We start from the raw sequence: 24,515 nt of genomic DNA on the forward strand, positions 1-24,515 counted from the left end.
GAAGCCCTATAAGGTGTTCACTAAGTAGTTCAACCTTACTGGAACTGTAGACGCCACCGTTGATTCCATCTCGGGAATTCCTCCGCTGCCGTCTGGATAAGTAGAGGTGCCTTAGTGGAAACAACTTTTCCCCCCATCTCGTTTGCTGCCCCCAAAAACTTTCCACTGGGTTTGGAACCCAATCTCCACTTAAGGTACTAGGCACCCGATGTACACCGCAGGGAGTTGAGAGTAGGTAGAAAGTGTATTCAAATTTAGTCGAAATTTTAATTGGCTTAAGGTTGCGTTCACAGCGGAATATCAATCAATTAACAGGAATAGGTTTTGCAACAATTTTCAAGTGGACACAATTTATGTAAAAAGTGAAAATGGAAGTTTCTATTAATTTAAATTCAACATAACTTAAACTCTTTTCAACTGAAACAAATATAAATTCAAATTATTTCAGCCAGCAACACTTACAGACTTCCAATTTTATTAGCAGAACAAAAAATCCAACTTCATTATGGTGGCATATTTTATTGCGTGAATATTGTGCCATTTGACGTTTACAATTTCAAATCTTTAAAGGAAATCTAGAAAAGCTACATTTAAAAGCACTTTGGTCGTTAAATTTATGATATCGCTTTAAATGCTTGTTAAATTTTATATGGAGATTCTTTTTTTGGAATTCACTCTTCCACTAATTTACTTTTTTCCAGATCACATCCAGATAAGTACATACTTTGTGTTATCTCAAAGCCTTTACCAATATTTTACCCTTTTTCATTTTGGTTAAACCCAGTGCGGGAATAACAGCAACAGTTTAGTCAAATGCATATGGGGCCCTTCTGTATATCGACCATTTCGAAATAAAATCTTAAGAAATACAGAAGTTAAATAGTATTGGACTACCAAGGTATAAGCCATAGATTTGATTTTTGGTTTGACAGCTCCGGTACTTAAGAAAATGAAAAATGTCATTTCACTATTCTGACGTTTCTTTAGATCTGTCATTTGTTCCCATATACTTTGGGAACGGTCCAGAAGGCATCCGGATTGCCAAATAAGAACAAAATTAGCGTTACTCCTGAGAATAAGCTGTCAAGGAGTTGTGTAACTTTTCCAAATTGACGTTTTTCTTTCTTTCTAATGGGACTGCAACACTACATTGGTTTTTGTTTGACACAATTTCACTGACGTTATATCACCGAATCCAACCCTGGACATTGTCCTCTTTAAACCACATCTTTAACATTCAACAGCCACATCTCCGACACTTACTTAAGTTCGAACATCAATATTGACACTACTTGATGATCGGCGCGCGAGGAAATATAAGGACAGAAAAATCGCTATACATACACTCATCGAAATCAAAGTAAATACACTGCACCTTTTATTCATTTATCTTCGCTTTTTTTATTTTAATTGAGATAACCCAACATTTGCACGCGTAGGTGAATCGAATTGCTGGCTGACTGAGGAGGACCGAGCTCCTTATGGCTTAACCTTTGCATTTCTTCGTGTTTATCTTGGCTTGCGCACTTAAGCCTCAGACTCGAGTCAGACAGCGTTCAATATAATGTCACCGCAATGTCCTCTGGTAGACGTAATAAATCATTAATCGCACAGGATACAAAGGCCCTAAATCATTGATAACTGTATGTAGGACTTGTCTTGGACTTGGGCCTCTATAGGTCCTCGGCCTTAAACAAACGAAGGTGTTCTTTATGGATTTGTGTGGTTTTCTTTTTCTTATTCGCTATAGATGTCAGAAGACCTTGATTGCATTTCACGATAATAACTTCTTGGGTTTTCTGTTTTTTCTTTTGTATCAAAAGAAACAAAAATATTGGGTTTGACCCTGATTAGTATCCCGAACGTGCCACTTCATATTGTTTATGCAATTTGAGGCCGAAAAGAGTAGTCAGGTAATTTTAAGAGTTCTCCTCAAATCGATCATGACGATCTTTTTATATTCTCTTGGAACACAATTTTTTTTGGTTCTGGTTCATGATATTCGGGTATTTTGTAGAAATCTGTCCTCTAGGAAAGACGAGGAAAGACTTTATGATTCCTAAACAAGTCCCTATGATTTGTCTGCAGATAAATGCCTAAAATAAATAAATTGTCTTTGCGATCTGACCAAAATACTAATAAGTATTTCAGAATTTTCAAGGACACAATGCCCTCTCTTTTTAAATATCAGCTTCAGTAGTTCGGACTTGTCAAAAGTCAATTAGAAGTATTCTTTCGAAAGTGAGTGTGTCTCCTTCGATATTTATGAAGAATTATTTAGTGATGAAGTTATAAACAAATTACCAACGATTGTAATAACTCATGAGTCTTGATTTGCATTTTAAAATAAATTTTAATATATGGTTTATTCTTCCTCAAAATGATGGCTAAATAAATACAAAATGTTATTAAATGAAACCTGAGGCCTAGTGACTTATACTCTTAGCCATAATTTTATACTTGATTTTTCTTTACCACAAAAGCTCAACTAGCATTGTGTGACAGATATTTTTTTTTGACAGCTTAGTTTATTACACGCAACATCAAAGTACAGCACTGATTTTGTTTGACATATGTATGTACATGAATTTAAGAACGGTATTTTAAGACGAATAGTTTTGACGTTGTATCTCTTATCTAATCACTTCAAATTTAAAAAGAGATAGGGAAATAAGGTTGAAATAAAAGAAGAACGAGGCAAAAGCCTGAAACGTCAAAATTAGTCGCCACAAAACTGTATTATGTTTATACCAAGAGCATCTTTTTTGAAAGTTGTTAAATAAATTGATATGACATTTTGTGATTTTAAGTGACAGCTACGTTTCATGCGTAATTTCAATTGACAATTCTCATCTCGGAAATTCAACTTTTTCTTATTAAGTTAAAAGTATCTATGGCTTAAGAAGTTCTAGACATAATTCTTGTTCCCGATAACATTTACCATATGATCTTTTACTGTAAAATATCCAAAGAATACAGAACATAGATATATCCAATTCAATATCAATGTGGATGAAAACCGTAGTCCATTGACATTGAAAAAAAACATACTTCGAGCTTCAATGAAACCTGGACCATTTACTATTTTTGACCTCACCTTAGCTAAAGATCGGTAGAAATTACTTGCCCAATTATACTAATAAAACTACACCCCAGAGCTCGACTGGCTCAGAAGTTCCTCACCAAGATACTTTCAAAGAATCCCTAAGACGTTATAAGAAGGCATTAAGGAAATCTAAGTCCTGGTGGCCCTTCTGTGGCACGATATAAGAAACATCCGAGGCCTTTGGGCTATGGAAAATACTTTCAACTAATCTAGTGATACTAAGCTATTTGAAAATGGATACTGGACGATTTCAAGTGAGAAATCGCTGCACTTACTACTGGATACTCACTTAACTGGTATCTCTTGACCTCAAACTTATTTTCTTACTTACTTACTCAAGGTGGCGCTACAGTCCGGGGTGGACCTGGGCCCAAACCAACATGCGTCTATAGCCAGCTCGGTCCCTAGATAGCTGTCTCCAGTTTCGCACGCCAAGTTGGTTGAGGTCTTCACCCACCTGAGTGGGCCACCTGAGTCGTAGTCTTCCTTTTCTGCGCCGCCGTCCCTTGGGATTGGGTTCGAATTCCTTCCGGGCTGGTGTCCATTCCCTCTACATGACCCACCAGCCATCTAAGCCGGTGGACTTTAATTCTGCTAACTAGGTCAGTGTCGCTGTACAGCCCGTACAGTGTGTCGTTATATCTTCTCCTCCATTCTCCATCTATGCGTACGGGACCAAAAATCACCCGAAGAATTTTTCTCTCGAAGCATCCTAAAACGCTCTCATCTTTCTTTTTCAGGATCCAGGCCTCAGAGCCATAAATGAGAACTGGGATGATGAGTGTCTTATAGATGGTGATTTTAGATGCTCTATAGAGGACTTTACTTCTCAATTGCCTTCTAATTCCAAAGAAGCAGCGATTTGCAAGAGTTATTCTTCGTTTGATTTCAGCGCTGTTGTCATTGTCTGTGTTAGCGGTGCCTAGGTAGACAAAGTCCTTAACTACCTCAAAGTTATAGCTGTCCATGGTGACGTTTTGTCCAAGACGTCGTCGTTCAGTGTCCTTTTTTGATGACAGCATATACTTGGTCTTGCCCTCATTGACCACTAAACCCATCTTCTTCGCTTCCGTCGCAATGCTAAAAAAACGCTCCACTGACATCACGCTTTGATCTTCCAATTAAGTCAATATCATCTGCGTATCCGAGTAATGGGATGGACCTTTGGAAAATTGTGCCTCTAGTGTTGACGGTTGAGTTTTGCACAGTTCTTTCCAGGGATGTCAAAATTACTATTACTATAGATGCTGTCATACGCGGCTTTAAAACCGATAAAGAGATGGTGGGTATCGCTTTGAAGTTCCTGGGGATTTTCCAAGATCTGCCATAGTGTGAATATTTGGTCGATAGTAGGCTTTCCTGGTCTGAAACCACACTGATAAGGACCTATCAGGTTGGAGACTGACAACCTCTGCAGTTGGCGCAATTAAGAGGGTCTCCTTTTTTATGACTTGGGCAAACTATGCTGAGTACCACTCATCGGGCATGCTTTCCTCTGACCATATTTTGCAGATGAGTTGGTGCATGCTCCCTACCAAGTCATCGCCTGCTGCTTTGAATAGTTCGGCAGCGATGCAATCAGCTGCAGCAGCTTTGTTTGACTTCAGTTTAGATATAGCTATCTTCACTTCGTCTAGGTCGGGTAAGCGGAATTGTTTATCTGCGTCGCCTAGATTGAGTGGTTTTATCTCCCTTACAGCGGAACGGAATAGGCTGCGGTTCTACTACGATGTTCTCGTGATCGTCTTTACAGGCTTCGGTTTGTGGCTGGTACCCTTGGGAGGTTTTTATTTGCCTTTTTGTAAAATTTACGGCCCTCATTCCCATTGCAACATCCCTCTTTCTCCTCGATCGCGCGCTTATCTTGATCTCTTTTTTTCCATCTAAGAAGCCGGTGTTCCTCTCTCCTCGTCTGGCTTGTAGAGCTCTGGTGCTTTTGCAGCACCATTTTGCATGCCTCTTGTTTCACTGCGTGCGCTTGCCGGCATTCGTCGTGAAACCAGGGGTTTCGCTGTTGTGGCCGTGTAAAACCTGTATACGCACTTCAGAGGCGGCATCTCTGGTGGCTGTATGGCATTGTTGGGACTGGGTTTTAATGCTTAATGCAGGCAGCATAGTACTCCTTAAGAGGTTACTAGAGACTCGATCGGATAAGGATATGGCAGTCTCTTGCGATTGTAGTCGTCTAACGTCGAAATTTCTCACAGTACTTCCTTGTTTTGGCTTGGACCGGGATATCAGTAGCCGTATCTTGGCTACAACGAGGTAGTGGTCCGATGTCAATGTTGGCCCCTCGGAAAGTTCGGATATCCAATGTGGTCAATCTGGTTGACGGTTAATTGATCAGGAGATTTCCAGTCCCCTTGTGGATAATAAGACGTGTGAACTGCGTATAGCTACCAGAAATTATAACAATCATATTCGTTCAAGTTTCACTGTAACATATCCACAAGGTCTGATCACAACGGGCAAGCTCAATGGGCTCTCAACAGTATCGAAACATTACCAGGGAGCATAATACCAGCCGAACTACAAAAAGCCTCACACAAAATTGCACCAATCGTTGAGGCGATTTTTAAAGATGTCTATATCTGGTCCAGAAAATGCTAGCAACTCAACCCTAAAGATCTATAGACCTATTAGTCTATAATCATCCCTTCTTAAGACCATAGGAAGATTGATTGATATCCATTTAAGGGAAAGTATTGATACAAGTCTGCCTACTGTAAGGGTAAATCGGTGGAAAAGGCGTTACAAACCTTAGAACGCTCCCTAGAATGCTTCCTTCATCATAGAGAGTTCACTATGGTTGCTTTCCTTGACAACGAAGGCGCTTTTAACAACGTGGACACATCTAACAGCTCTAAACGTAGAGAGTTCATTTGGAGAGTTAATGCCCTTAATGCTGACTAGCAGAATAATTAACTCAAAATGGGCAACTCTTCTGCTAGAAGATTAGATTTGTTAGTAAAGGTGCACTGCAAGGTGGTGTTGTATCCTCTCTCCTCTGGAACCTGGTGGAAAATTAAATCCTAACTGGTCTGGATGAGAAAGGCCTTAGAGTGGTTGCCTATGCAAATGACGTTGTTATAGCTGTTTCAGGTAAGCATCTTAACTTTCTAAAACACTCTTACAAATTGCTTGCAATTGAAAAAGTCAAAAAAGCTACTGTAGCTATCTTTTTCTGCAAAAAATCTATTGATTATAAATGGGGCTCATAATCCTAAACTAAGCTTTTGTTATACACATTGGTAATCAGACCGATTTTAGTGTGTAGTGTGGCAGTATGGTGGACTGCCTTAAAAAAAACTACAGACCTCAAAAAACTAAATAAAGTCCAAAGTTCAGCTTGTCTATAAATAGCAGATCGCTTCGCACTACCCTACCTGCAGCGCTGGACACCCTACTCTACCAAACATCTCTTGATGTAGATTACTCTCGTCTCTTCTGCTCATAGAGCTTATAAGTAGCTCTCGTCCGTTTATGCAGCGCCGCTTTGCGTGCCTGTTGTTTGGCTTCATTAGCCTGCCGACATTCCTCCTTGTTGGTGGCTGCTTGAGACCCAGCACATCAGAGGCGGCAATCAGGGAGATTGCATCTTGGCAATGTTGCCACTGGTTTTCGATACTCTACCGAACACCTTTTGATATATTTAGAAAACAATTAGCTGAAAGCTAATTGGCCACTCCGTAGTTCTTAAGTATTTAGAATAAATTCTAATGCACACAGACTTTACCATCCCCCAACTAGAATTCGACAGAAACTTCCAGATTTCTATACCTTCCTTTTTTGGGAGGATAGGACAATCTTGGAGGATGATTCAATCCATTTTTATACAGATGGTTCTAAAATAAAAGAAGGGGTTGGTGGAGGTGTGTACTCTGAACGACTGAAATTAAGTCTCTCATTCCGCCTTCAAAAAATATAGTGTGTTCCAGGCAGAACTATTGGCGATAAAAGGAATCTTGTCCTGGCTTAAAAAAAAACGTTATATCAATATCTTATATCCTTTATTTTAGATAGTCAGGCCGCTTTCAAATCCCTGGACTCTATATCAGTCCATAATTGTCGATCATATCTAATGGAGATGGCTCGATAGTTTAGTATTCACCTTTGCTGGGTGCCGGCCCATAGAAACATTCCGGAAAATTGTAAGGAAGATCGCTAGAAATGGTACAGTACAACACATTCTACCACGTTTGGCAGTACCTGTATAGATGAGAAAAAGAAGGCAACAGTTCTTTACCTTCTGTACATGCCCTGCTTTAGCTAAAAAACGCAAGACTTACCTATGAGATTCTTCTATAACAATCTAAACGATAATTGAGTCTAGAAGAAAGCCTCAAGATTCATGTGGTATCACAATGGGCCATTAAACCACTTCAACCTAACAATGACTAAATGTAACGTCCTTAATTCATATTCTATTAAAAGATAGATAGACAACAAAAGAAATGATCCACGACTTCAACACTATTTTTGCAATACTTAAAATTTATTTATAAAACTGTAGGTACAAAATTCCATCTTAAAATTAATAAGTCCTCTAGAAAAAAAAATACCACACACAGCAACTCCTTCCTACCATAGTCGGCATTTCTTGACTGGGTTCATTGCACTCTTCAAAGGACATCCATAAGCTTCAGAGAATTCTTTAAAATTTGTAAGAACCCCCAGTACTCGATATTTCCTAGGACTATGAGCTTCATAGCTTCGTGATTCCACCAACGCCTCGGGTCGCAGAGCAGAGCAAAATAATTGAGCAAAACTAAGAAAGAACAATTGATTTTCGTTGAATTTCATCGTTGGGAAAGTTTCATCATCGAGTTTTGTTGAGTTCTTCCATTTTTGATAGGCCTTATAGGCAAGTCGCAGCCCTCCATTATCTGCTAGATTCTCACTTAATGTTGCAATGCTCTTAAAAGTGTGATCTTGTTTAGCAAAGTTTTCGTATTGTTCCAAGAAACATTTTTGCCTCTCTTCGAATTCAGCAATCGCTTCGGGGCTCCACCATTTTAGAGAATTTCCCATCACATCAAACTTACGGCCAATATCATCAAAACCATGAATCAGTTCGTGCCCCATGAACATGCCAATGGCTCCGTAATTCAGGGATTGCGGAAAGTACTTGTGAAAGACTGGAGGTTGCAGCAGACCGGCCAGTATGATAATCCGATTGGCGCCAGTATCGTAAAGTGCATTCACCATTGTGGGCGGTAAAAACCAGTGGTCTTTGTCGAATGGCTTGAAAAGCCGATCTCGGCTCTTTCGTCGAGTGTGTTTTGTTATGGCCAAACAGTTTTCAAAGTGTTTTCCCTCTAAAATTTCAACTCCTTCGTAAAGTTTATTGAGAATTTTCTCAGATCGAATGTAATCCGGATAACCTGCGGCAACTCTCATTGCATTGGCCTTTTTGCTGGCATAGGCCTTTGTAGCTGCATCTATCCAATCCAACTCCTGCAGATTCTCATCAAAGGTCTCTTTGAGAGAATTGATAAGCTGGACTGTTTCGTTCTTACTAGACTCATCAAAGTACTTCCGAATAAACATTCCCGATGTGGCCATTCCCATGTTCCAGTTAATCTGATTTACACAAATTTTCCACAGAGGATTTGGTTCGACTTGTCCAGTTACAGCGGTGTTAAAATCATCCCAAGCTCCTCGGAAGTTATCATCTAAAGATACGATTACAAAAAGAACACATCGCCAAATCATGTAATTGGCCATGGTTACATTTTCCGTCTGCAAAAGAACATAGTAGAGGTTTTCGTAATACTTCACCCCAAGTTGGAGTAGAACTGTTTGATTTTGGCTTATTTCTGATGCATTGGTTTGTTGGACTCCTGCTATGTATCTATTCCAATCGATATAAGGATAAGCACTGTTCAGCAACGAAACGGGAGGTTGAAAATATGGCAGTGTTTTTGTAGCTTCAGGTGGGAGAGTTGCATTGGCAAGAAGGACTTCAAAGTCAACAATTTCTTGAGAGACATTCTTAGCTTTTTCCTCGTTAACATCAAGCATGAGAAGAACGTTTTCAATAAGTTTTCTGAAAAAAGTAAACAAAAAGGAATAACGTTTAAAATCAAGGATATTTTGTTATTAATTATTAATTTAATATTAATGTTTTCTTCTTATTTGTTTTAAGTCTTTCCTTCATTTACTAAAAAAGCTTCAATGTAGACAAAAATGTATTGCACTTAACTTAAAATTGCAACAAATAATTCACGGCTAATTGAATGCGTATTACACTGGTCGAAAAGATTTTCTTGCTAGCAATAAAATTGCACTTTTTCAATGGGCTTTGTTGGGCTAACTTCAAATCTGACTTCAAAACTATCGAACCTTTTCCGCATTTTTTCGTAAGCGACATTTTCAATAAAACAATGAAACTTAATTATTAAAATTCGATAGTAACTGATGAAACCTTGAAGGCCAATATCATGCCTGAGTTTAAGTATAATAATTAATTAGTCCCAATACTGACTTATGGTATAAGTGGTTTGAGTTACCAGCAGAAAGCTTTTGATTTGTCGTTTGCGATATAATTCATTTTGGCGCATACGATAAATTGGCGGAAAGGGCTCCTTATTGTACCACTTCAGGTTTCTAAGATATTATTTTTTAAAATTTGAAAAACACGTACAAGGTTTTTGGGGCTATCTAAATATATTAAGTAGTTTTTTTCAATAAAATCCTTTTCCAAATTTGTAATTCATTTTGTAACGTGTAAATACAGTGTGAGTTTTAAAAAGATAGGAAAAATCCTAATAGCAGATACCATATACCAGAGTTCCGTAAAGCATTCCACATTCTCGATGTGTGTTTCAAAAATGAATCTTTATAATTGGGTAGGTAGGTAGAAATGGCGATCTCAAGGCAACCTAGCCTGAGATCCAATTAGCGCTGTAGTGCGCCGTTTTAATACCAAAAACTCGTTTGACCTTTGATTGAAAGGGATAGATTTATAGAGAAGCTTCATAGCGATTATGTTAAAGCCATTTTGTTGCATTGAGAAAAAAGATTAGGTGTCTAATCTTTGTCTCAGTTAGCTCATCAAAGATGAGCTCCGCAAGTGAGCTCGTCAGCCCGTTCATTTCCCATGGGTTTTGTTTAAGTATCTTACATGACTCAATTATTGCCAGCAGTTCAGCCTGAAAAAGGCTAGCAAAGTCAGGAAGCCTAAAGGATTTGGCTACATTTAGGGACTCAGAAAAGATCCCAGAACCAACTCCGCACTCCGTCTTTGAGCCGTCCAGTAAAGATAGTTGAGTCGAAACCTATCGACAGTCATCCTCCCAATCTTCTCTCGATGGGAAAATAACCTTAAAAGCCTTACTAAGGTTCAAAGTAGGAGTGCAGTAGTCAGTGTCTACCGAGATAATATCTGAGGGAATCAATTTCGTAGTGTTGCTGTGACCATAAGGTTTTGACAACCAGCTGTTTGATTCCTTCAGCCTAATAGCGCTGCAGGAAACTATGAATTTATTAAAAAGTTCGATTGGTAGAAGATCCAAAATAACGCATCCGTTGGGCAAGTACGCATGGCCCCTGTGGTGCCCACGCAAGCTGTTCTCTGAATCTTCTTTAGCTTATCAATATTATAGGCTTTGCTAAGAGCAGGCCACCAAATAATCGAACCATATGTTAAGATTGGACGTACTACGGCTGTGTACGTCCATAAAATCATCTTCGACTGAAGTCCCCAAGGCGTAGAAGGCGAAGAAGGCAACACAGGCCTTATCAACCCGTACTTCAATATTTAGTTTCCAGTTTAGTTTAGGGTCGAGTATAACTACAAAATATTTTGCACTGGAAGACAATGATAGGATTAGACCGTTGAGTCGAGGTAGCGTGAAGGGCGGTACTTTAGTTTTGGTGGTAAAGAGCAACAGTTCAGTTTTACTTTGGACTAGGGTCCACAACTCGTGGCCCTGTTGCTTACTTTCTTCAAAGCTGACTCCGTGATTTCACTAATCACAGACGTGTACTTTCCTGACACCAACAGCATCAAATTATCCGCGTTGGCTACCGCCTTCACTCCACATTTCTCTAATTTAACGAGGATTGTATCCATGACCAGAAGCCATAGAAGAGGCGAAAGAACACCACCCTGGGGTGTTCCCCTACTCACGTGCTTTGTTGCGATTGTATTGCCTCGTATCTTCCTACCACTGAGCATGAAAATAATCCATTATCGAATGAAGTCTTCTACACCGAACTTAACGAGCGATTCTCCTATGGATTCTGTAAGGACGTTGTTAAAAGCACCTTCTATGTCTAGGAAGGAGGCAAGAGTAAATTCTTTATAATGGATTGTTTGTTCTACAGTACACACTACCTCATGGAGGGCAGTCTCCGTAGATTTGCCCTTAAGATAAGCATGCTGAGAGCTTTCGAGAGGTCGTCCAACTAGGATTTCTCAAATATGGTAATCAAGAATGCGCTCCAAGGTTTTAAGCACAAACGATGTTAAGCTTATTGGTCTGAAATCTTTCGCGGATTCGTGATCTCGCCTATCCACTTTTGGGATAAAAACTACTTTGACCTGTCTCCACGACATGGGCACATGTTTGAGAAGGAGATATCCTTTGAAAATTTGTTCCAGCCATGGAGCTGCCACATCATGCAACTTTTGAAGCATAACTGCCTGGGGATTTATATGGAGAAAAAGTATTGATGGCCCACAAAATATTTTCTCTGGTTATAACGGAATTGACTTGCTCCACATGAGCTACGTTTAGCTCTGTGGTTTCAAGCGGTTCGGGGTTATCACTCTCGCAACCCGGAAAGTGCTTCTTCATCAGTAGCTCAAGAGATTCGGCTGGAGAGGCTGTCCAGGTTCCATCAGGCTTTTTTAGAAATGAAGGAGTACGATGTTCCTTCGATAAAACTTTGCTGAGCCTTGCCTTGATATCAAACAAATATAAATTTTGAAAAAAATCCATTTAACGGTTTTTTTACAGATCAAAAAAACTGAAAAAAAATTCTTCACCTCCAAAATGTTATGACTAAAATATGATTTCATCTGCAAAACAATTTTGTGCAACGAAGAATAATGTTCTCACATCTGATAAAATTTTGAGAAAAATCGAATTGACAATTTTTTTATAAAAAATAAAAATCCAAAAAAAAAACATTACTCAAAGTTGGTAAAAATTGAATATCGATTCAAATATCTTGTCAAAAACTTGAAATTTAGGTCTCAAACTTAATTTATCTTATAAGAAATATTGTTTTCAACATTCTGAAAAATGTTGAGAAAAATCGAATTGACAGTTTTTTTTTTGAAAAAATAAAAGCCTAAAAAAAAAGTATAAAAGTTGTTAAAAATTGATTTACGAATCAAATATCTTTTCAAAAATTGTAGATATTGGCTTTAAACTACTTTTATCTTTCAAAAGATATTGTTGTCAACATTCAGTAAAATTTTGAAAAAAATCGAATTGACAGTGTTTTTACAAAAATTAAAAACCGAAAAAAGATTAACAAAAGTTGGTAAAAAATTATTTTCGACTCAAATATCTTTTCAAAAATGTGAGATAACAGCTTATTACTAATTTTTACTTATAAGAAATATTGTTTTCAACATAAGGACAAGTTTTGAGAAAAATCGAATTGACAGTTTTCTGACAAAAAATAAAAACCTAAAAAAATGTATAAAAGTTCGTAAAAATTGATTTTTGACTCAAATATCTTTTCAAAAATTTGAAATATTGGCTTCAAACTAATTTTATCTTATAAGAAATATTGTTTTCAACATTCGAACCAAATTTGAAAAAAATCGAATTGACAGACAGGTCTAATAACACCGATAATAGAAGAAATGTGTTATCGAGTACCAAAATTAATCATTTGCGGAGATTTAAATACTAACCTTCTTCAACCCTCCTCTAATTGTTTTAAGACTTCAATGAATTCTCTGGGGCTCTCTTTTGTGAATAACATTGAACCCACACATTTTAAGCCTGACTGTGTACCTTCCTTTCTTGATGTTTTCCTTGTTAGCAATGTTATAGTCTTGTTAAATGTTCTAGTCAGCTATCCGTCCCAGTGTTTTCATATCATGATCTGGTTTTTACAACTTTTGATTTATATCTCGAAAACGAATCTCCGCAATACTTCGAGTATCGTGATTTTCGTAACATAAATGTCAAATCTTTATTTAGTGATTGGTCATCTATTGACTTGTACTCAATTTTTGCAACATCAAACGTTGATTATCAAATTAAATGTCTTACTGTTGCAATTACTTACCTTTTTAATAAACACGTTACCTTTAAAACTCGTCAAATTAGATCACGTAGTTGTCCCTGGCTTTCTCTTGAGATCATTAATGCTATGAAAACAAGAGACGTTTCATACCGACGTTGGAAACGATTTGGTTGCGTAAAAATGCTTCGGCAATTCAAAACATCTCGGAACCTTGTAACTAAATTAATTAAAGGAGCTAAATACAATTTTTATAACAACAGGTTTAACTCAAATCGTTCCTTCAAGTATTTTTGGAAAGAAGTCAAAAGCATTGGTTTAAGAGGAGATTCTTCTATTTCCGATGATAATATTGATTTAGAGGAGTTGAATCGAAAGTTCTCTACTCCCCCAACCCAATTCCCAACTGGGCAATCTAGTGTTTCGGAAAACGATAGAGTCGATGCTTTTTCTGTTTGTTCAGAATATCAAGTAGGTAAAGCAATATTTTGTATTAAATCCAAATCAACTGGACTTGACCAGATATACCCAGACTTTTTAAAAAATCCTTCTTCCTTTCATACTTCTATCCCACCCCCTGGAAAAAATCTAAAATTATACCCATCTTTAAACGAGGAAAGAAAATGGAATACAGACCAACAGCTATCCTTTCTTTTTTATCTAAGGCTTTTGAAACTATCTTAAGTAACCAGATCAAAAATTATATTGAAGAAACACGTCTTCTTAACCCTCTCCAATCGGGATTTAGAACTGGATACAGCTGCATCTTAGCCCTTTTAAAAGTTTCTGAATATATAAGACAAGATTTAGAATACAATTATACAACTGTGATAACCCTACTTGACTTTTACAAAGCTTTTGATTGCGTTAACTCAAGCCTTCTCTAAGCTAAACTGACGACTTATTTCAATTTTTATGACACCTCCAAAAATCTTATTTATTCGAACTTGACTAATCGTATTCAAGCCGTATTGTGTAAAGGTAAAATGTCTTCATTTCTTCCTATCAATAGAGGTGTTCCTCAAGGATCTATCCTTGGTCCTTTACTGTTCTCTATTTTTATTTATGATTTGCCATCTGTTCTATCTTACTGTCAGTTTTACATCTACGCTGATGATGTACGATTATATATATAAGCTTTCCTATCGGTATGATTGAAGATGCGATAAAAAAATGAACATTGATTTATGCTCAATATTAGATCGGTCAACTCGCAATGAACTTGTACTTAATCCAGAAAAAACTAAAGCTATTCCAATATGTAAAAATGAACACCACCTTGTAAATTTTCCACTCCTTTTCTTGAACACCTGCCAAATCGAATATGTGACAAATGCAAAAAACCTAGGTATAACTTTCAACAAGGCTAACGTGGGACACCCATATCGATACTGTTATCTCCAAAATGTATGCTTCACTCCGAGGACTATCTGTTACTAGATCTATTCTGCCTCCTCAAGTTAAATTAAAGCTAGTTAAATCGCTTATTATACCAATAGTAACGTATGGGTGTGAGATATTTGCAGATCCTGACTCTAACTCGCTCCGTAAGCTGAAGGTAGCATTCCATGCCATTGCTCGGTTTGTTTTCAACCTCCGAAGATAAGATCACGTTTCGTTTTAGGCTAGTCAACTTTTAAATTGCAACTTGGAAGCTTTTTTTAAATATCGGTGTTGTTTGCTTTTCTTCAAACTAATTTTTAACAAGACTCCAAATTATTTGTTTAAAAAGCTTGATTTTTGCTATTCAAATCGTTTTACCTTGTTACGCTCCCCGAGGTTTACCTGTTTGACATCACGGAGGCAATTTTTCGTTTATGCTGTCAGACTGTGGAATAATCTTCTTTGTTTTGAATATTTCTCAAATTTGAACTGAGGCAACTTTTTTGTAATTTGGTAACTTTTTTAACTTGCGACTTTAGTTTTTAATTGATTGTTATTGAATAAATTATTAATAGTTTGCTACAATTGCTTTAAACATAGTGTTTGCATACTTGCATTATCCTTAATAAATATTGCATTATATCCTGTACTATTAATAAGTCAATCTTGATGTACAGCTGTTTTTTTTTAATCAATAAATATCAAATAAATATCAAATCAAATTTTATTATTACTACTCTAAACATGTTAACGTTTAAACACAGTGCCAGCATTAGCAAAATAGAAAAGGATTTAAGAGCAGATGCCAGTGCACATTGGTCTCAAAATTTTGAATATCAAAATAGGAGGAAGTATACTTGACACTACGTCCGAAATTGAGCTCAAGGGTTAACTGATAAGTATTCGTGGAAGTGCGAGTAGTAGGACTGAATTGTTTTCAAATTTGTCCCCAACGTTGCGTCGACGAAACATTTCAAAAATTATTTTGTTATTATTATGCTATTGTTCCAAATTACTTTTTAGCTGTTACAATTTGTTCTTAACAGAACAATAATTAATTTTATTATGATTTAATTCATTATAATAAAATGGTTTAATTTTTACATATTTATGAACTTATAATTTGAATTTCCTAATCTATATTTTCGTCGATTTATTTTCTTGACGTCGATTTATTTTCTTGACTCAATGAGATCTTCAAAACTACCATTTTTTATTAACAAGGATATTATTCATAGTGAATTGTTCTATACTAGTATAAATAAAATATAAATGACCAATATTGATTTGTGAAGTGCAGTTTTAAACAATATTGAATTGAAATAACTAATTAGACTTGTACAACACAATTTTTTTCTCAAATATTTTTTATCGTTATTGCCATGTCTTGGAAAAACGAGAGACCTCTGTCCACTGCTGAGTTATTGGACATATTGAACGATTATGAGGATCTTTTGCAGACTGATACCGTTGATGCCGTGTACATTCCACCACCTGTAGACGAAGTTACAGACGAAGAACAACTTGAGGACGATATATGTGAGAATGTTATAAATTTAACAGATATCGCCGGAACTTATGAAATCCATTCAAGTTTACCTGATACATCTGAAGAATTCGACAGTCAATCATTACCGTCAACTTCAAAAAAAGCAAAAGTAAGTAAAAAATAATAAATAAGTCAAAGACAGCTCATCCAAAATGGAAAAAAGAGGTTTCAGCTTATACAACAGAACCACAGAATGAAGAAAAAAAAGTTTAGAGGATATTGAAAATAGAATTGGTGGTAAAACGCCGATTGAACTTTTTTCATTGTTTTTCAGTGATGATGTTTGGGGAAAAATATTTTTTTATACAAAATAATATGCTAATGATAAAAATCGTCATTCATTTACAATTGACAAAACTAGCCTAAAGCGATTTTTTGGTATACTTATTTTTTCGGGGTATGATACATTACCTGGGACTAAACTTTGTTGGTCTAAAGATGAGGATAAAGGAATTGAACTGGTTAGAAAGAGTATGAGAAGGAGCAGATTTGATTCTATTAAGTAAAACATAAATTTATCAGATAACAATCAACTTGAAATAAAAATATGACAGATATTCAAAACTAAGACCGGGATGCGACCCACACTGATAACTTCCCATCCCGACTGTCGATTTGTCTTGCTTAAAAGATTGTCTATACTGTTGGATTTTTATATAAAAATTACTGAATATCAAAAACAATATTTTCTATGAAATGCACAAAGCCTATTGCCTAAGATTGATGAGTTTCGAGATGTTTTTGAGGGTTCTGGTGTCGAGGTAGTTTGTGTCTCAGAAACTTGGCTATCTGAAAGCATAAATGATAATATGTGCTCATTGAAAGGCTATCAAAAGCCGTTTAGATATGACAGAGCTAACCGCGGAGGGGGTGTTGCAATATTTGTTCGTTGTGACATACAATGTAAACTCCGTTGCAGCTCAGAACAAGGAAGTGAAATTGAATATCTGTTTATAGAAATTGCAGGCGCTCAAAGTAAAATTCTGGTTGGGTCGGTTTATAGACCAAACAATAATATAAATTTTCTGCCGCTTATGACATTACTCGAAGTTCTGACTCTATCATGTCCTGATATATTAATATGTGGCGACTTTAATAGTAATTTGCTAACCCAAAACGATCTGCTGGATAGCTTACGCACCTTCAGTTTACACCCCGTTAACTCTATCCTACCTACTCATTTTTCTAATACAAGTTCTACTCTTTTAGACCTATTCTGGGTGAGTGATTTAAGAAAGGTTATACATTACGATCAATTATCTGCCCCAGCCTTTTCTAGACATGATTTAATCTACTTAACTTATGACTTCGACTTACAGGTCGTTACTCAAAGTTTCCAATTCAGGGATTTTCGAAATATTGATATTGAAGCGTTAGAGGTAAATGCTAGAAACATAAATTGGGATACCATCTTTAACCTGCCCTCGTCAGATCTTCAAGTCGATTTTCTCAACAAAAATCTTAAGAGGTTATATGATAACTTTGTTCAGGTACGATCAAAAGTCGTAGAAGCGGCAAATCAACCTTGGTTAATGTTGTATATCCGTTCCCTTATGATAAAGCGCGATCTTGCATATAAGGTTTGGGTACGATATCGACTATTAGAACTAAGGCGCACTTACTGCTCGCTACGTAACAAGGTGGTAACCGAAATAAGAAATGCCAAAAGGCGTAGTTTTTCAAATTACCTAAGCCATTCACAAGGAGGTCGAAAATTATGGGCAAGTCTGCGAAACTTTGGTTTATGCAAGAGTAAATTGTGCCTCAGCTCTGAAATAGATAAAAATATGCTGAACGAAAGATTTGTTAGTTCTTCTGTTGAAACCTCAAGTGCTTCAAATTCTCATTACCATGAAGTTGCTGGGCCTGCGTCAATAGAACCAATTGCCATCTCTGGTTTCGGTTTTTCCTCCGTTGAATCTGCTGATGTTGTTGAATCAATTCTCTCAATTAAATCAAAAGCCGTTGGCATTGACGATATACATCCATCATTTCTCAAAATTTTACTGCCTATTCTTCTACCATACTTAACCCATATTTTTAACTTCATCATCATGTCTGGTCACTATCCTATGCAATGGAAGCTAGCAAAAATCTTACCTATACCAAAGAATTCCAAAGGGATAGAGTTCAGGCCAATTGCTATTTTGTCCTTTTTGTCTAAAGTCTTTGAAAGACTCATTCAAAAACAATTGAATAATTTTCTTAATGCCAACAATCTAATTACTCCTATGCAATCTGGTTTTCGGAAGAAACATAGTTGTATCACTGCCCTAATCAATGTTATTGAAGACTTGAGGATGTCAATGGATAAAGATCATGTGTCATTTTTAGTCCTCTTAGACTTTTCGAAAGCTTTCGATTCAGTTGATCACACTTTATTACGCAGTAAACTTATTAATGAATTTAATTTTTCTTCTGCGGCAGCAAACTTAATTTTTTCATACCTTACAGGTAGATCACAAGCTGTGGAAATAAATGGATCGCTATCAAATTTCCTACCGAATTTAAATGGTGTTCCGCAAGGCTCCATTCTTGGTCCATTGTTGTTTTCAATGTACATTAATTCAATTCCAAACTCAATGAAATTTTGTTCCTTAGCTTTGTACGCCGATGATGTGCAGCTTTACTTAAATTGTCCTCTCGGTTTAATTGAACACTACATTGAATGCTTAAATGAGGATCTTGAAAGGATTCAGAATTGGTCCACAGCAAATAGGCTTCAACTTAATCCTTTAAAGACTAAATGTATAGTTATTTCCCGAACACCTCTTGATCTGTCTTACTTTCCTCGTATTGTCATGAACCATATCCCGATAGAATTCGTTGAGACGGCCAAAAATTTAGGAATAATATTTAATCGTTTTTTAACATGGGACAACCACATTAACACCATAGTTGGTAAGACTTATGGAGCCCTGCGTCCATTGTTTGCGGCCCAGCATTATACTCCCATAAAAACGCGTCTTTTACTTGCCAAAACCTTAATAATACCAATTCTTACTTATGGATGCGAAATTTTTTCTTCTTGTAGTTACCAAAGTAAACGAAAACTTACAGTTGCATTCAACAATACTGCCCGCTATATTTTTGGACTTCGAAGATATGATCACATCTCAGAAATTTCAAATCATATTCTAAACATGTCATTTGAAAACATGCTCAATTTTCGGACATTGACCTTGCTTGCTGATATCCTACTTTCACAGACACCTCGCTATCTCTTCGACAGAATACGACGAACTTCATCTGTCAGATCATTAGAACTTATCAACCCACGTTACTCTTCTCTTACTTCTGAACGTCAATTTTATGTTAATAGCATTCGGCTTTGGAATGCCTTGCCAAGATCAATAAGGGAAATACGTGATGCTGTCAAGGCAAAACTCAAAATCAAAAAATATTTGTCAAGATCGTAATTTTATACATACATATATCTAATTAGTTGAAATGAGAAGAACAACAAATGAATCATTTAACTCAAATTTGTAAATATGTATGTACATACATATATGTATATAAATTTGTGTACTATTTTATAACGATTAAAAACTATTGTTTCAATTAAAATTTAATACTTTCAATTCAAATTTAATACTTTTGTAAAAAGCCCTCTGCAATGTAGTACCTTTTATATATAGTTCCATATAGTTTATATATTTGTAATTTTTGAAAAGCTATTTGAGTCGAAAGTAAATTTTTACCAAGTAAATTTTTTTTATTTATTTTTATCGAATGTTGAAAACAATATTTCTGATAAGATAATATTAGTTTGAAGCCAATATTTCAAAGTTTTGAAAAGATTTTTGAGTCGAAAATCAGATTTTACCAATTTTTGTTAATTTTTTTTTTAATTTTTAATTTTTTGTACAAAAATTGTCAATTCGATTTTTTTCAAAATTTTACTGAAAATTCACAACAGTAGTTTTTGAAAGGTTAAAATAGTTTAAACACAAAATTTACAATTTTTGAAAAGATATTTGAGTCGAAAATCAATTTTTATCAACTTTTATTAATTTTTTTTAGGTTTTTATTTTTTGTATAAAAACTGTCAATTCGATTTTTCTCAAAATTTGTCTTAATATTGAAAACAATATTTTTTATAACTAAAAATTAGTTAGAAGCTATTATCTCAAATTTTTGAAAAGATATTTGTGTCGAAAAACAATTTTTACCAAAGTTTTGTTAATTTTTTTTACAAAAACTGTCAATTAGATTTTTTTTTCAAAATTGTTAACAAAAATATTTTTTGAAGGATAAAAGTAGTTTAAAGCCAATATCTACAATTTTTGAAAAGATATTTGAGTCGGAAATCAATTTTTAACAACTTTTATTAACTTTTTTGTTTGTTTTTATTTTTTGTAAGAAAAACTGTCAGTTCGATTTTTCTTAACATTTTTCAGAACGTTAAAAAAAAAATTTCTTATAAGATAAATTAAGTTTGAAGCCTAAATTTTAAGGTTTTGAAAAGATATCTGAATCGATATTCAATTTTCACCAACTTTGAGTAATGTTTTTTTTTAGATTTTTATTTTTTATAAAAAAAAACTGTCAATTAGATTTTTTCAAAATTTTATCGGATGTCAAAAACATTATTCTTCGTTGCACAAAATTGTTTTGGAAATCATATTTTAGTTGTAAAATTTTAGAGGTGACAATTTTTTTTTTCAGTGTTTTTGATTTATAAAAAAACCGTTAAATGGATTTTTCTCAAAAAATATACTTTTTTGATATCACGTTACAATATATTATATAAAATGTAATTCAAGTCTCTACCGTTTTTGGTTCGTAAGATATTCAGGGTTAACCAAAATGTTCCCTTTTTTTTCAAACGCAATTTTCTTAAGAGCCCTTTTTGCATCTTTCTGCCTTATTATCTGTATAACAAAATTTATTTGAAATCGATATCTCTTCTGGTTCTTGACCTATGGACGACGAAAAAACGTCGCGAACGTACGGACGTACGAACGTACGTACACACGCACGCACAGACATCTTTCTAAAAATCTTTTATTTCGACTCTAGAAACCTTGAAACGTGGAGAAATGTCAAAATGTTCACTTTGACAAATCGGACCCATTACAATAACTTCCTACGGGAAGTTAATAAAATAAATAAATTGGGTGGCACAACAGTCCCTTTGAGAACTAGGGCCTAGAGACTGACAACTCTTAACCATTCCTTTGTGCGAGTACTGTTGTCAGGGATGGATTCTATTAAAATCCACTTAAAAAAAGGTCGAGAAAAAGACAATTTAAGGTCAAAAATGACAGATGACAGATCACGAATTCTCGTTTTACGTTCAAGTTTTTGAATTAGAATTCGATAAGCAGCGAAAACATAAAATATTTTTATATTTAAAAGAAGTAAATTGTTTCGATACCAATCAGCAAACATATTAAAATCATCTGAAATTTAAGAAAATCTCATAAATTTTGTAAGCACGTACACATTGTTTCATCATCTGCATAAATAAGTGAAATAATAAAAAGTAGAGGCCCAAGATGGATACTTTGTGGGACACCAATTAATACTTTGAAAATCCGGGAATAATAAAGTCCGTAATTGTATACATTGTATTTTGTTTCTAAAGTAATTGACTCAAGTTTTAAGATTAATATTTGGTGACATATTCGATCAAAAGCTTTGATGGAATCTCTATTGATGGCATAAACTTTAAATTTAGATTGAAACGCATCTGCTACAAATTAAGTGTAAAGCATTTGTTAAAAACAGAAGCAATTTTGTCAAATAATTTCCTAAACATTTATAATTTTCATTACGTTCATCACAATTGATGACCAGGATCTTTTGATGCATTTACACTTTTTTCTTTTTAGGAAATTCCAAAGAATAGGAAAAATATTCACATTTATGAAAATATTATTCTACACGTTTTAAAACTGTCAACGCATTTTCTCATCATCTATGCTAAGCACATATTCACTTATTTATTTGTTTAAAGCGAAGATTTGTGTTATTTACAATTTTGCGTGACTAATAATTTAGGAACAGCTTATGATCTGAATTTTAGTAAATCTTGATTTTATTGATTTCAGCTTTTTTGGTATTTAGATTCGAAAAGAAATAAATCGTCATACCTGTAAGCTTCAAGATTCTTCGAATTTTCTGGATTCAAAAAATTATCCCGATTTGTCATTCCCAAACTGGTTTGTTCCAAGAAAATTGTGTATTCCGTCGGGACAGTGGGATTCTTTTCGACTTCATAAGAAATTATCACACCATTTCCAACATACGAAGAATTAATTGCCAACTGCAGCCAATCGAAATTTTCCTCCTTCCAGTCATCATCCAGCACTGGCCAACCACCTAGATCTTTGATATACTTCAAAAGCGGTTCTACTCCGCGTTTGACAGTTGTCGCTTTATCCATACAATTTTTGTAGTACATCTTTGTTTTGTCCATGGCACTTGGCGGCTTTGCATGACTAATTGGTTCGGACAAAAGTTCCCTAAGTTCATTTTCAAGATTGTGATGGAGTAATTGGATTGTTGAATATTGCCACTTGTCATTTGGAATGGGATTATGCTTCTCCCAGTTACCACACGCGTATTCATAGAAATCATCACATGGATCTACGGATTCGTTAATAAAGCTTTGCATTACTTCGGATTGCATGGCACGAACAGCATCTCGACTAATGTTGTGCCTTTTCGAGCTGCTCGAGGTCACTGCACTCGGGGCATCGGACATAATTTGGATCCCGCCGACGCCGAGGACATTGTCTTTCGAAGATCGTTCGGATTTTTTCGAAATTAATATCACGGTTGTCAAAATAACTAAAACTAAAACCAGCACCACAGCCGCCGTGAGAAATATAATTTTTTTCTTGGCCGAAATCATCTGAAGGCAGATAAATTTATTTTCTTTGATCGTGGGTGCTAATTAGAAGATACTTATAATTAAGACGCGAACTTGAGTTTAATTCGTGTAATTATATTATTAAAACAATGAAACTCTTATAGCACATTGTTTTTGTTTTTGTTATTGTTTTTTTATTTTTGGTTAAATTGTGTTATTCGTTAAACTAATTTCAAGTATCTAATGGAGTTCTGATCTTCTCTGTTCGAGGCGCCGCAATTGACTATCATTGCTAGAAGAAGCTTTTTAAATTGTTCCTCGACTCCGGCGCAGCGGATTTGAAATTATCTGTCTGTACCTAGTTTTCTTTTCGCAATTCTAATCAATTAAAGATTTCTGTGAAGAAGATCTATCTACACGATAAAGGAGGCATCGGATCTAGCAAATTTTGTTTTGCCTTACATGTTTGTTTTTATTTTTACATGGTGATAGGTAGACACTTTAAAGGTACGTTTGGGATTCGACAAAAAAAATATAGCTTTAGCTTGTTGAAATAGTTGCATTGCCTCTTCGGTTTAAGACAAAAAGGGCTTACGTCAGAAACTAGTCACACAGACTCAATGTACTTAAGACTTTAATATCAAGAGAAATATGAATTTTTTGTATCTTATTGTCAAAAGACTAATATTAATTAAATCGATATTTAGCAGTTGTTTAAGACTCCAGTTGTTAGTATTTAAAAAAGAGACAAAAACAAGGCCGTTACACCAAATCAAAACATAAAAATCCAAATAATGTTGTACCACAAAAACAGTCAAGTGTAAGTCGAAACACGTAGTTAAATATTTTATAGAAATTAATCTATTTTAACTTGTAGTTTAAAAGCCTTTTAAACTCCACTGTTCCTCTTTCGCATTGAGAGAAGAGTTTCTGGATTTAAATTCAGTCCAATCACAATGACTACGTTCTTTGTTAGTGTTTTACGTGTAAATAACAGCTGATCAAAAACAGCTGAGATGTAAAAGGTATCCAAGAATTTCTGGGGTATGTAGGTATCTGACAGAACAGCAGATTCAACATATGGCTAAATCTCAAGAAACTTGAACATTTATTTCAGCTTTTTGTATTTGTTAAACAAAAAGATACAAAATATAAGTTGAAGTAGTTTTTGAGGATGTTCTGTACATTATAGACGATGAAGAAGCTATTTCCCTCCGAACTTTAGAAGGTAATTATGATCTATTTTTTTAAACTTCAAAATTGACTTATTTTGTTCTCGTTTTGTAGATGACCAATTTGCTGGGTGTTGTTGAAGAACCTCATCCTGTTACAGAGTGAAAACAAAATACAGGTAAATATAGATTAATCTTGTGGAAATAAATAAATCTAACTTTTTTGTTTTTATGTATAAAAGCAGACAGAGGCGGAAACCTTGTGGAGCT

At 35.3% G+C, this 24,515-nt stretch overlaps 1 protein-coding gene across 1 annotated transcript; it reads right to left on the reverse strand.

Moving 5' to 3' along the window:
• Positions 1–7,625: 7,625 nt before the first annotated feature.
• Positions 7,626–23,376, reverse strand: LOC129939265 (neprilysin-4-like). The gene is made up of 2 exons (XM_056047228.1): positions 22,352–23,376; positions 7,626–9,155 (listed from the first exon to the last, which is right to left on the reverse strand). The coding sequence occupies exons 1-2, from the start codon at positions 23,113–23,115 to the stop codon at positions 7,688–7,690; spliced, it is 2,232 nt and encodes a 743-aa protein (XP_055903203.1). The 5' UTR covers positions 23,116–23,376; the 3' UTR covers positions 7,626–7,687.
• Between the last annotated feature and the right edge of the window lie 1,139 nt (positions 23,377–24,515).

This window comes from Eupeodes corollae, chromosome 1 (assembly GCF_945859685.1).
Source record: "Eupeodes corollae chromosome 1, idEupCoro1.1, whole genome shotgun sequence".
In the NCBI taxonomy this organism is placed as follows: domain Eukaryota; kingdom Metazoa; phylum Arthropoda; class Insecta; order Diptera; family Syrphidae; genus Eupeodes; species Eupeodes corollae.